A 14,694-nucleotide genomic window follows, 5' to 3' on the forward strand; every position below is an offset into this window, starting at 1 on the left:
ACTGTGTTCTTGAAAGAACAGAGTGGCTTGTTTTTGAAGCAGGAACTGATGTATTGGCTGTGGCACAATGTACACCGCAGCCCCCCTCAAAACCTCCATCCTTTTTTCCTTCATTTACCAGGTTTTTTTCCATGTTTGCCTAACAGTAATGTTGAGCAACCGTTAGTGGCGGATGGCCCATTAACTGATATTTTTAATTCTTCACTGGCGTTGACAACTGCTTGGGCCACATAATAACGAGTATGCCTAAGCTTCAAGTGAGATGAAATGCTCTTCCGACAGTGACGTGCAAAGCCATGTCCAGAATCGCCCAAAACTGGGAATACGTCTGCTTTGGTGTTTGGGCACGACCATTGCAACCATGCTGATTGTGCAAGAAGAATCCCGTTGTGTGCCTCAGCAGAGCACAGACACCTGGTCTCACATCGAAATAAGCCAAGGTAAACCCGATCGCAAATGCTCATCTCTTGTGTTTTTCTTTGGTGCACTTGGATCTGTGTTGCGGTGGTGCTGTCGCTGCAGAGAGCTCAGGGTGAGGTGACTAGCCGTAACGCCTTATTTGCTTGCTGTGCATTTTCCCCTGCTTTGTGTAAAGAAAGAAATGAGATTCTTGAGCAGGGTGCAGGATTGTGTGAGGCGCCTGCCTGCATGTAGGGGCATGAAATCGTTGCTTGGAAACTCTCTGCTGGCAATGCTCACCAGTTTGGCAAGAAGGTTGGCTAGAACTCGCAGAGGGAAGTGATGAGGTTAAAGGCGGGGAAGTTATTAACCATGTGGAGCCCGGTTAGCTACTCTGCATTGTGGAATGCAGAGGGGCCGGTAAACACATAACTGTAGGAAATGCTGTGGGAGAAGCTTCACTTAGCCTGCACCTGATGCATTCCAAGAACATGCATTCCAATTTGTCATGCCGTGCGCTTAGCAGCGACTGAGTTTTTTTTTTTTTGCGTTTGACATTTCGTTCAGCACAGAAAATGCAACACCGCCTATTTCAGCAGGCTGGCCTCAATTAGAAGCAAGATAGTTTAAGACTGTCTGTAGCAATTTGATGCTATTGCCATGGCGATCAAATCGGCTTACGCGTGTAGTGCCCATTCATTCATGTGTGGCTGGTCCCGTTTGGAAGTTCCACCAAGGGGCTGTAGGAAAAAGCTTCGCTACATTTTTTTTCTTTTTCTCTTCAACAAAAATTTTATTTTTAAAAATTTATTTACATACCCTAAGGGCCCCTAGGGGCATTACATAGGGGGGGTTACACAATCCAAATTTGCTGTTTGGTTCCTGACTGGACCTTGAGTATGTGAAATGGTAGAAACACAATCGGAGCTGCATTTTTCCAACGGCGCATTCTCGCGGACTGTGTGAAGCTAAAGCTGTCTGTACTGAAGAGCCGGCAGTCAATGCTGAGAACGAGATTAAGGAAGTAACGATACTAAGCAGTTCTCAAGTGCGAGAGGTTCGAGCATCCGTGGTGAGAGCTCAAACCTTTTAGCACAGCCAACTTTATCTCTACGCCAGCAAACCAATCCCGCACGCTCGTGGTTCTGATCCTCTTGATTGCGGCGTGTTGCAGGGAAGCCAGGCCGAAGGAAGTAATCGGCAAAACCAGAAAGCGAAAGTGGGTTTCTAAAGCACTTTTAATTTCAGAGGAGAAGTATCCATGCCACGGAAATCTACTAAGAGGCTCTATCCTGTGATTTTACAGCGCTGATTGCGCGAAGAGGTCGTGGTAAATTTCTCGCATGCCGCTCCCGCCACAGTGCGGCCGCAGCGGCAGGGGTTGGATCCCACGACTCGTTGAGCAGCGGGACGCCTCAGCCGCAGGGACCCCACGGTGGGCGGGCACGTCAAGCAGATTTCGGGAGAGAGGTGTGACGGGGGATAATGCTTCGCCATGTGATCTCTTCCCCCGGGAAATTCAAGCTCGTCGAAGTATGGACTCCGCACACGGATAAAATGTCATTCGCCGCCCGTGGAAGGCGGCTGCAGAATGTTTATTCTCAATCAGGGGTGGCTTCTTCGGGGATTCCGCACCGCTGGCAAACAACCTGCGAAGAGAGACGGATTCATTATATCGGTGCAAAGCAAATCTGTATATCGATTACTGTTGTCTACAAAACTCCGGGCTGGAAAAAAAAAAGAGATGCGTCATAAACGCATGAAAAATTACGTGCAGAAAGTGTTTCACGTTCAGCAAGGTGAATAGAAAATGTAGAGCGAGCGCGAAGTGTCCGCTGACCTTAGGCATTTATGTGTAATAAATTCAGACTACCTTGATTGATATTGTGCATACGTTGCAACCAGGGTAGCGTCAAGGGTGGGTGGTGACGTCGAACATAAAGCCCCTCCATCCACGCGCCACCGCCGGCGAAAACGCGTATGGAGGGGCTTTAGTCGAACAGAGAGGGGGCGGGGGACATTGCGGTTGACAGTGGTAAAAAAGAGCTTGCTGGTCTATTTGGTGTACTTATTGCATTGACGTTCATAATTTTTGTTTGCTTGGTTATTTTGTCACAGAACACGTCAACTGACATGGAAGTTCGAGAAAGGCGTTTAGCTGTCTTGCCTCTTTACGTACTGGTGACGTAAAGACGTACTGACGTAAGACGTCCTGGTGGGCTAGTTGGTTAGTCATGAAGAGATATGGCAGCGCTCTTCGAAACAAGGACGTAACACGGAAGGAACAAAATAACATAACAACGCCCGTGCTTGTTCATTCCGTGTTACGTCCTTGTTTCAGAACTGCGCTGCCGTATTCCATCTTTCCGTCAGTTGTGTTTTGTGGCGAAAAAATGCGGTGGTGCTCTAGGACTTGCGTCACGGCGTGCACGCTCAATGTTCTCCAGAAAGAAGTGCCGTTATTTCTCCAGAGGGTTGGAGGAGAGCACGCGCGCTGTCGGTTGCAACATCTTCCGTCGTACGTATTCGCATATTAGCGTAGAAAGTTGTGTCAACCGCCTACATCGCTAGTGCTCGACTTCGCCTCCTTGCTGATGTTAGAAGTTTCGAAACCTTCAAGTGCGCGAGAGTAGCCTTCGTGCAAGCGTTGTACGCCATTTCGCGTGTCCGACGAGTTACGTAGATCGCTAACTCTTCAATGCTACGTTTGAATACGCTATTAGTGTAACAGCTCGTAGTCAAGGGCCCTCGTCGAATGCGGAATCTTCAAAAAAAAAAAAAAAAAGAGGCACGGTAAGTCAGTCGAGCGTTTATACTTAAACTGGCGATTTTTAAAAGGACAAGCCCCCGCAATGCTGCCGCTAATTGTTTTGTGTAAACGTGAACGGCTCGACAGGAAGACACCGCGAGAGGCATCACGATCGGCCGCAGCAATGAAGTTCTTGGAAAAAGACAAAATAAGAACGTCAATTGCCTGGCTGGCCGCCAACTAGTTTCCTAGAGGATGAGCTACTCCCGATCGAGGGACACTGGCCGGCAGAGTTGACCCGAGCGAAGACGACTATTTTATTACGCCTGTCAGGCTTCCCACTGCAACCATTCGCTCTTTCGTCACAGGAAGTAAAAAAAAAAAAATTCAGCAGCCGCAGTAGCATTCGCCGCGTACGGATATGGTTGCGCTAACTCCTATAGTTGTATACTGCACTGACAAAGCTCTCTCGGGTGTACCGCGTCCACGCTATGCGGCCACTATTTATTGTAGAATGTTCCGTGATGGACGCCTAATGTAGATTGATGGACTTTTGACTGCATTTTGCTATCTCAGTGAAGGTCGCGGTACACGGCTCGCAGACACCATTAGTGGGATTCTCTAAGTCGTGGCTGGATTTACGAGCGTTCTCTGTGGTAACCTTGTAAAGTTATGGGTTGGCGTTATATTGTTTTCATTCTCTACGTTGTCAGATCACTGTTCATATGTTTTTATTAATTATGCCTGTGTACTTTCTTTGTTTTTGTTTTCTACGCATGCTTCGCGTATCAATTTTGACCCCGAGGGCCCGAATGCACTTGCGCTTCACGTTAATCATCGTCACGGGGAATTTGGTGGGAACTACTACTGCTTTATTTGTTGAAAAAGTCCAGGTTACCAAGTGTTACACTTTCTTTAAAGCGTCGCAGAAAGCCGTCCAAGGTCAGTCAATATAAACTTTCCTTTCCCTCTTTAACAAAAGTACCTTCACCGTACGAAGACGAAGTACGAGCATTCTTTACAGGATTGCTTTGCCATGTGTATTACAAACAAGGGCTTGGAGATCTTCTAAAAGGTCACTTTCTCAACTTCTGCAAGTTTACTTTCTTCAAATAGGCGCAGGAAACCAGATTTGCACAAATAAAACATTTCTCTCGTTCGTACGCACAAACAATTTCGCCACGTAAGTAGCGTGTACGAAGTCAAGTGTCCATTTGCAGGAAGCGCTGCCGCACATGGGGCAGGGGGGGGGGGGGGGGGGGGGGAGTTATTACGATTTAAAAACGCAGCTTCTAACTCGATAATAACTCAAAACTATGCTGGAAACCGGCAAGATAGCCAAATTACTCAAACTCCTTTCTTTTATTCAGAAATAGCTTCACCACATAGACATAATGTGTCAGGTAAAGCACCCTTTACAGAAAGCAGCGTCGCGCTTGTATACGAGGCTTGAAAGTGTGAAAGTGAAAAAAAGAAGGACATTAATAAAGATCAAGGAACCATTAGGCGACAAGGAAAAGGTAGAGAAAATAAAAAGGACAATGCCCGCTTATGGCAATGCTAATCATGATGTTTTCACCACAGCCGCACGCAACGCTAGAATGGGCAAAACAACTATACGGCTTACCGTGACAGCGTTCCTCAATCTTGACCGCTGAGGATGCCGCTACGGCCGTCACCGGCATACGGATAGAGGCCCGCCGCCTTCTCCAGCTCGGCCCTCTCGAACAACTGCGAGCAGGTGCAATGCCATCAGCGCAAAACCGATTGGACTTGACTTCGCAGTGAGAGGCCGTGCACGACGACATGATAACGAAGACATTCGTGAGGAAGGTAGGGATTGTGCAGCGAGCAACGGAGCAGGGAATAATTGGCGTAACGGAAACTAGATGAGAGAACGGCGGCAGTATGGGTTGCATATCAAATGACGGTAGGCGATATCGTAATTGAGACTAAGAGGAAGACATGGAACCGAGCAGCACGCGTGATGCGTGGAGCAGATTACCCGCGGTCTGCTGAAATAACTAAATTAGTACCGAGAGCAAAGCAACGTCGTTGAGGGCGGTAGGATATCAGATGGCGCAATGACAAGTTGCAGACATAAGGTGTGTTTGGTTCGGGCAGGAAATGGGTAATTGGAGATCTCTGGAAGAAGTCTTGCTCTTGTGGTGTATTTATACAGGATGATGATGATGACAGTGGTAAAGAGAAAGAAAAAGAAGAGGGAAAATATTGCTAAATGAACTGGTCTGCCATTCCACACTGTGGCGAAAGAAAATGGTAGAAAGGGGTGTTAAGGGGAAACGCGCTGGATGATGTCAGCATCAGATGGAGTAATGAACTCGTGAATTTTGCAGGCAAAGTATGAACTGGGATGACGTCGGACAAGAGTAATGGGGAATCTCACGGAGATGCCTTTGTCGTCTGCTGTTGACTTGCATAGAATGAGCATTGCTTTGACAGTGGTAACTACGGGCGACAGAAGATGCGAAATCACTGAGCACGATATGTCAACGTATCTTCTCCATTGGCACCGCTGCTAGTGGAAGCAGCAAAAGCCTTGCTATATTTAGTATTATCAGTGCTGAAACTCGACACCGACACCTGGTTTCAAAATATTGGACGTTAATGAACCGAAGTTTAGACACTTACGATTTAGTCACACTTCAATGGTGATGACTACACCTTTTCACATAATAGTAACATTAATTTAAAGAAAATATATTGTAAGCTAAGAAGTAACAACGTCTTATATGGTTTAAAAAAAACCTATCGCACAGTTTCCCCAGAAGAGTAAATGAAGTTCTCACGGATTCCTAGACGGACCCACAGAGACAAAAAGGGAGGACAAGTTGCATCACACATTACGCTGAGTCCCGACATACGCGTGTATAACTACAGGTTTTAAGATGATGGGGCAGAGTGGAAACGGGTGTTTATGAAGCACTGCGTGCAGCGAAGCCTTCACATACGGTCCGTATGAGCTCCCGCAGGCGTTCCCCGCGTAGCTCGTCGCCGGACCTGGTTGGTAGGTAGCGTCCTTCGGCCACCACGAACACCAGCGCCCACAACGCCACCAGGCTCAGCAGCCGGTACACCACTGCACACAGGAAAGAGGCACGCGCTGGCGGGGACCCCCGCCCCACACGGGTCGTTAGGCCGGGCCGCTGCCATTGTGAGACGAGCGCGTTTTACACTGTGAAATACGGCAAACGGCTGGTGGCCAGTAAAAGAAGTATTCTGCCTTATTATTATCGTTATTTTGTGAAAACACATTAACTCCACACGACAGAGAAGTGCAGACTAGAATTGTGTCCATCCTGAAAGGGACACCGCCACCAGTTTGAAGAGGAGGAAAGGGAGAAGAGGAAGAAGGCACAGCACAACACGACTGAGCCGTGCTCCCTCAAGAGCTGCAGAAGATATATACTAACCTTTCCTTTTCCAAACGAACCACTTAGTAGTAGTAGTAGTAGTGCGTTTTATTCTTTATTTCTATGTTTATGAATCAGCCCTCTGAAAATGTGTGTTATTATTTAGTTGTCTAAGGCTTCGTTTTGACTGTTTGCCTTTTTTACCCCTTTTGGTATTTTGTTGGGCGTACTTTTCAATCAATCCAGGGTGGCCAATACGTCTCATGGGTACGAGCCGTGCTTCTAGAACATCTTTGTGGGCCTTGTATCAACTCGAAGATCAGCCTTTCGGTAACACAATCTCAGTAAGCGAAGCTCGTGAGAGACCAAGCCGCTGGATTAAGCTGCTGGAACTGCTGATAATAAATCAGATTTGTAACAACGCGATAGATAGAGGCGCAGAGATTGCCTTACATCCTTGTTTGTTTTCTCGTCTGAGTGTGTATGTGCTTGCACACGTGTGCGTGACACCATTTTCTCGAACTGCCTATCATCTCTTCCTTTAATTTCTGCCACAGTGCAATCTCTTCATGTGACATTAACCGCTATGCAAGCTAAATAACTCGAGTACGTAATCATAATAAACACAATTTCATTACGACTCTGTTTATACTTCGCTCTGAACTACAAGGCAATGGAAGTGCGACTCTTTCAGCATCCTGCTTCTCCCCCTTTTTTTTTGTATTTTGCGCTCTCGATGCAGCTCGTAATATTTTTCTTAGTAAAACCGAAACATAAAATAATATACTAACTTGTGGTGAATTTTCGGGGCTTTGAAGGTTGAAGGAACATGTATATAGCTGATCGTGAACATGGCTCCCGTTCTTTGAATTTGTTGCCCGAGTATAAATAACCGGTTAGGCCCGTCTGGAGGTTGCTGGTCCGCAGACGAAAACCAAGTTTGCTTTTCCTTTTTGGCAGACTAAGCAAGGTACGGGTATCTATACTTCAGGATCGAGGGCGGCCTTTCTTCTTTCCGCCGCAGACGACATTAAACGCGCTGACGAGCGTAACGACCTCCATCACTGGCGAATGGCTGGCACTGTCTGGCGCCGTTTCTCAGTTTTACACGAAAAAAAAAATAGTAATAACAAAAGAAGAATCACTAGGTCTTCCCGCTGCCTCTTGGTGCATGCGGGCCAAGGCAAATTAGATTGATCTCTCTAGTGCTTTGCCATAGTTCGGAGCGTAACGATCCAACGCTGTTGCTCTGATTGAAATTAAATCGAGTTAAGGCTTAATCCGCGCCGAAATTGGCGAGGCTAATGGGTTAATGAGCGAGAGCTGCACGGCCCCCTTGGTGGCTTCGTGCTCTCGAAGCCGAGGAATCGGCCGCGATCTAGCGCTCGCATGGCGACCGCCATGCTGTATTAACGAACCAGGCATGGCATCGAGTTATGTCGAACTTTGCGCGTCAATGCGGCGACGATTATACGCGAACAGAGCGGCAGCGAATCGTGTCGACGGGCGCGTAGCGAGTGAGAAACTCGAGTGATATGGGGACGTATTCTGCGGCGATCTCTTTCGGCGATAGTATCGACAGCATCGCCGTCAGGCGCGCACCGATTGGCTGGTTGAGCAAAATTTGATGAGCTGATTGAGCCCTACGTCACGTGAAGGCGGTAGTATCGCCGATACAATCGTCGCAGAATACGCCCCCTGGCTACGCTTCTTGCAATGTTTTGGAATCGAGCGAAACATCCGTGGCAAGCTTTAGAGAGTATACACGCGTTCGCTATTCCTAGATGTCGGGCGACTTTCGTATCAACGAACCATGTTTACACGACTATACGACAGTGTCACGTGGGATATCACGCATCTGCTCGGCGCAGTAATTGTGCATGGTGCGCCACCACGCTTCAAGTTTTTGGGTGTACGTCGGGGCGCCTTTGTGTCGCGTATATCGAAAACGTGGTCCGTCGTTGCCAGTTTCCAGCATGTGGCAGTCCTCAACAGGCGACAGACGGCAACCACCAACTATTTTCACAAAACGTCGCGCCTCTTCAACCGACGCGATATTCATTCACGTAGGTCGCATATAACGATCGCTTATATCCTGTCGCGACAAGCCGCCGTAGGAAGCATTAATTCGTTCGCTATCGACCAAATACAATAGTCGTTCACATGAATTAGCTGAAGGTGGCTTACGTCTCAGTCAACCGCATATCTATGGAACAATAACGTGGTGTGCATTCCAGGCACGCTGTTTTCGTTTCACAAGTGTGACGTACGAAACTTCGTAACGATGACGCGAGCCGTCGCTGACGCTGTTCCGTTTAACATGAATTCGACGCTGACGATGACGGGATGTGCTACTGCGGTATTCTCATAGCCGCTGTTTATATGCTGTCGTTGCTTCAGGTGGGCCATTCTCGTCTGCTATTGCTCAGTCATCACGGTGTTTCCCCGGATGCCACTGTGGCGCAATGAATATCGGGATACACAACGTTCCCTTGAAGATGCGGATAACCTGGGTTGTCGAAATGTGGGTTCTAAATAACAAAAAAAAAAAAAAAAAACTATTGACACAACTGTTACATCCCAGTAGCAGGAAAACTTGGACTATAGCTGTTGAACTTTCATATTTAACGAAATGGTGCTAAAACAGACTTTTATATCGTCGTGAACAACAGAAACCACTACCACAGCTGGGCTTCGTTTGGACACCGACAAAACTTTTTTCATCCCATTAGCGCCAGCTCGTGCTTTATACGACCCCTCTTCCTGGGCATATACCTTGTCTTTCGTGTTTCGATTCTGTTTGACGACTCCCTTTTCCAGTGAATCAGCCATTTTCTCTATTCTTGGTGCTTTCAGAGTTGCTCACTCTTTGTTCCGAGAAGACAGAGAAAGAGAGAGAGAGAGAGAAAACGATACAAAAAGCAAGGCTGTTTGCTTCTTCCGCATAGTTACCCTTTCCACTTTTCTCAGACGTCTGCAGACTGTATCACACGGTGTACAGCGAGAACCCTTTTAAGCCTCGCGCTGAAGCCTCCTGGTAAACTCCCCGGGGAAGCCACGTCTTCTGCACCGGTTGACTGTGCTCGCCGCCCTTTTTTCTTAGCCCTGATGGCGGTGTCAGAGCTCCGAAGGGACGCAGCAGCCACTGCGCGACCTGCTGCGTTAGATCGAAGTGCGCGCCTCCGCAGAAGAAAGAAAAGAAAAAAAGGAAGAAAGGTGGGCATGGGCACGGCAGTCGCTGACCAGGGTCCTCTCAAGAGTTCGTCGGCGCTGCTTTACGACTGGCAGCCCTGGGCCGACCCTGATTTACAGCCCCTCGTCGCCACGCGGGCCGGGTCAATCTTCGCGGGATCTTTGCGGGAACACCGCGGTACCGCGGCATGGTGTTATGTGCGCCGGCTCTTTATTCGCGGATTGAAGGGCGCAGAAGAGCCGGGCGTGACGTCACCTGCTGAGTGTATGCGTTGCCACGGAGAAGAAGAGGGAGATGCGCGGGGACGACGAGCTCCGAAGACTTTGGCCAGGCCGACAGGGTTGCTCCGCGGCAATGCAGACACTGTTCTTATTTTTCTTTCTTTTTTTCGAGACAAATGAACCCTTCGGCGCGACACGCTTGTTCGCCCGCGTGTTGTATATTTTTGCTGCCGGTGGAGCTATAGGCCGCACCCTTAGGCCTGTGTGGAGGCCGCCGGCTACGGCTAAGCGAGGAGTAGGCAGCGAGCTTCGAGCGAGCGCGGGTCACATTAGAATCACTAAACGTGCCGTCGACTCACGGGAACGAGTAGACCCGGGACGAAGGATGGCGGAACAAAGCGGTCGCGTCTCAGGCACCGGCTTTTCAGAACCGTGGCTATTGCGCGCGCAAATTAAATGGGTGGTTATGTGCTCACTTCGCTGCCGAGCGGCCTTGACGTGTGTGTCCATCAGCGTATTCAAGCCAGGGAGCAAAAGCATAACAGCAAAAGGTGCGCGAATGAAAGCTTAATTTCAGCGCCACCTATAGGCGAGCTGCCTGGAATAGAAGATTCAGTGCGGTCAACGTAACGCAGCTCTGGCTGCACTTCTGATTTCCAGACTGTATTCATGCCTAAGCTACGCAAAAATTCACCCCCCCCCCCCCCCCCCCCTCGTATATGCGGTTCGTATACTTTTGCTCATGGATGTACGCCCCGGAAGCGACCTCCAGTGTAACGCCGGATTATTTGAAACTCTTCGTACTGATATTCGCTCGGCTATGTTATGCAGCGAATAGGTTTTTACCGCCAGTCGGAAGCCATGCACGTATCCAGACGGAACAGTGAAGGCCGTGTTATGTGTTTCATATGTCCTACATCTTCTCATGTGTGTACGCGTTCTTGCAGTTAATTGTAACGTAACTAAAAAGGGAAGTAGCGTCATCGCCGTTATAGTAAGCATCATCATTATCTCATTCCGTTTATTGCAGGAAATGCTTGTCCCAGTGATCTCCAATAATGCCCGTCCCGCGTGAGTTAACTGAACCCAACCTATTTCAGCCAAAGCAAACTCCTACTCTCATCTCTCCGTCTTCTTTTTTACCACCACAGACTGCGTTTTCCTTTCCTTGGCAAATTATCTTGTCGTACTTTGTCCTACTGCTTTCGTATACACGGCTTGCAGAACTATACTGAAAAATTAAGTGCCAGCTAGCTAAGATGCCGTCTTTTTTGTTTTTAAAGGGAATCTTATATGGCTTGGCGAAACGAAAAAGCGTCTGTCCGTCGCCTGTCCACAGAAAACTATCATCATCATCAGCATTGGCTCGAGCGTCGTCGTCTTATTCCGCAGCTGGCTCGTTGACGCCCCTCGGGTTGCGCTCGCGCTCGCGCTCGTGCGCTCTTCGTCTTCGTCGTCTTCCACAGCTACCTGCGTTGCCACTGATCATTCCAGCGTCGAATTTCACTTCTCTTCTTTCGTCGTAATGGCGAGGCCTTGTTTACGGGAGTATGAGTCATTCATTGTCTTACGTGACGGACAGATTTAATTTTGAAGCAATTTAATTTCGAAGAATCGCAAGTGGCAATGGTGGGCGAATGCTGCTAACCACGCCGCCGAGCAAACTCGAGACATCGAACGCAAACGACAACGGCGTACTGCCAGCATGCCGTCAGTGACGTCGTTCTCTCCGTCACAGCCGAACGTGTGTGTAACCTCATAATTGAGAAAGAAATACTTTAATGAACCGTCGGGATTAACCCAGTGATAAACACCGGGGCCGCACGTTTCAGCTTAGCTGGTTATCCCATCTGTATGGACTACTTGGGCGGTGATTTTTTTTTCTTTTCCTACTCAAACGTGACGCCTAAAATTACGGTAGTTATAATGAGTTGTTCAAATAGTGTCATTGAAGACATCCGGAGACAAAGCTCTGTTGCCCATCGATCACTGCACTGTTCGGCGATCCTATCTGAACACGCTTTAAGATCGAAAATAGGGCGATCGGTTCTCGAAGAGAACGAGCCGAAAGCGCACGCGTCTGTTCGCGCAGCCGCCCCCTGGCGACGAAGGTGCTCTCAAGCACAACATCGTTGACGATCGAGACGCGCGCATACTCTTAAGCTTTGTATAGCGTCGGATTTTCGTAGAATAAACTGCAATTTTTTTCATCTGAGGGTGTGTCGAGGAGTGCACTGGCTCACGGTGTGCTCAATTTTTAGGAAACGGCAATAACTGCGTGCAAGCACGACCAGAGCCGTACCGAGCAGAGTTATTTTCGGAAGTTTTTTTTTTTTTTTTTTTTTTTTTTTTTTTTGCGGGGATGTAGCGGCGGCAATCTTGAAATATTCACTTTTGCGCGCGATCTAGTTATTAAAATAAATTCTGGGGTATTACGTGCCAGAACCGCGATGCGATTACGAGGCACACCGTAGTCGGTGACTCGGAAATAATTTTGACCACCTCTTTAGGGTTCAGCTAGATCTAAGTACACGAGTATTTTTTGCATTTTGCACTCATCGAGCCTGTGATCTGGAACTTAGCAGCGCATGCACCATAGCCACTGGGATACGGCGGCGTGTATTGCGGGTGAATCAAGCATACGATACAAATAATAGTACAGACATATAATAGTTCAACAAACATCAGTATATATGTTCAGATATATAAATAATGAGTATGTCTAAGTTGTGCTAAGCAGTATGTCACAGCAGCGGTGATTTCAGGGTGTGTCAGAACTCTCAAACTCTCTTCCTGGGTCACGGCCCTGAGCATCACCACTGCGTCCTCCTTTAAACCGACTTTCCGATCTCTGTTCGTTTCCTCCGTGTCCGCCTCACTAGCAAAACTGTCAGGCATAATCAAAACGCGAACTATCTCAATGAACGAGCGTATCCGCTCACCTGTGTGAGGGACAGTGGAGACTCGAGCACGTAGTGTTTAGCGGCGACAGAACGCTTATATAGACTGCCTATATACGGGAGTCTTCGATGTCACACCTGACGGAAGTCTGACGTAATCGCGTGAATGTATGTAGTGCTCTATATCTCACCGTATGCTTGCTACCTGCGTTTAGATTTGTGCTTGTAGCACGTTGGTAATTTGCGCTAAAGATCCTGCGCCGATAAGAGCGTCATAGTCGATTATATATACAGGAGTCTCGACCTAACCTAAACATGCTTGAGTCCGAGCTTGTGTATGTTAGGTGCTTGTCGTCCAGTTGCCCGCACATTTAGCGCGCGTGCTTCCAGCGTCTGCCGAAGCCCAACTCGCGAGTGCCCGGATACTGGCGCGGCCCAGCATGACAAAGTGCAAACACTCCCTCGTTCGAGCGCGTCCGTGTACTGGCTATATAACCAAAGATGGACGCATCAAAAGTACAGGCAAGGAATGGAGTGCGGGCATGACTAACATCGTTCAAAATATATATATATATATATATATATATATATATATATATATATATGTATACAACTCAGGCGGTTGGCGTTGGTAAGTGTGAGCGAATATTGGAACTGTCGCAGTGGCTTCTGACCAGATGTAGTTTACTATATACCTGTCGGGAAACAACAGCGCACCGAAAGCTTGATTCGAGCGTCCCGAAAAAGAACCGTCCGGCCCTTGAATAGCAACGTGAAATAGAGATGATTCTCGACACCATTATGGCTTTTATCAACATGGCTTTCTGGCTTTTTATCAACATGTCATCTAACTACTTAATCCTTAGCCGTTTAAACCTTGGACCTCAACGCCTGTGCTCACGAATGACTCCAGTAAAGAGTAAAACGAGAACAAGGTGAAAGCAGGAGACAACGTTTCGACAAGTGGACATGTCTTTTTCAAGGCGTCTTGGACTTGGACGTCTTGGTCTTTCGAGACTTGGACTTTCAAGACTTGGATGTCTTGTGGACTTTCAAGTGGAAAAAAAGCCAAGTCCACTTGTCGAAACGTTGGTTCCTGCTTTCACATTAATTGTTCTCGTTTTGCTCATCGTCTAGATTTTCCATTTCCCGCCTTCCCCGTGTTTTCCAATAAAGAGTGGACGTCGAAACTCTATAGATTCCACGTTTCTCATCATCACCAACGCGATCTCCTCGCTGATATACGATCGCCTGATCACGGGACGCGTCCTCTGCATCTGCTCATCTCTCTGCGCGTAGCGCGTGGCTAATGAGCCCGAAAGCGTCCCGTCCCGAGCCGCTTCCGATGTTGCGCCACGCGCCCAGAGCCATTCCGCACACGCAAACACGATATACGCTCGTTGCCGCGACGACATAGAGGCCGCGAATCGCCACCGAATAATTCGTTTGTAATTTACTTTTTTACCCCTTTGATCATTCCGCTCTTCCTGAGTGGTGGTATAGGCCTAGCGGGAGCGCGAGCGCGCTGTAAACGCAGCGTCAATGCGCTCTCTCCTCTTTCTCTTCCTCAGCGAGCTTCGCGCGCCGCAAGTTCTTCTCCAACGAGTTTTTCTTTTTTTTCTTCTTCTCTTTTTCCTTCCTTCCTCCGCATCGCAGCAGTCCTTCCGCTGCTGGTGGTTCGCGGACCGTCGACGACGCCGGCGCCGCTCGGGCGCCTTGACCCGAAAAACGGCGCCTGGACGGCGGCCAAACCGCGCGTTTTTGCGCTTCGGCCGCGCGCGCGCGCCTTGCCGCGTGGGACGCCGCGCGTATGCAACAACACTCATAACAGCCTGTGAGAGGACGCAACTTGTAGACC

At 48.4% G+C, this 14,694-nt stretch overlaps 1 protein-coding gene across 1 annotated transcript in view; it reads right to left on the reverse strand.

Annotated features, from left to right (window-relative positions):
• Positions 1-1,619: 1,619 nt before the first annotated feature.
• The window catches only part of LOC125943671 (uncharacterized), a 41,124-nt gene continuing 28,049 nt past the window's right edge, over positions 1,620-14,694 (reverse strand). Inside the window, exons 2-4 of the mRNA XM_049663122.1 lie at positions 6,121-6,272; positions 4,776-4,879; positions 1,620-2,048 (exon numbers count right to left, since the gene is read on the reverse strand). Coding sequence (XP_049519079.1) covers positions 4,790-4,879; positions 6,121-6,272 — 242 coding nt within the window. The 3' untranslated portion in view covers positions 1,620-2,048; positions 4,776-4,789. The remainder of the gene's footprint in view (positions 2,049-4,775; positions 4,880-6,120; positions 6,273-14,694) is intronic.

This window comes from Dermacentor silvarum, chromosome 2 (genome assembly GCF_013339745.2).
Source record: "Dermacentor silvarum isolate Dsil-2018 chromosome 2, BIME_Dsil_1.4, whole genome shotgun sequence".
Classification (NCBI taxonomy): domain Eukaryota; kingdom Metazoa; phylum Arthropoda; class Arachnida; order Ixodida; family Ixodidae; genus Dermacentor; species Dermacentor silvarum.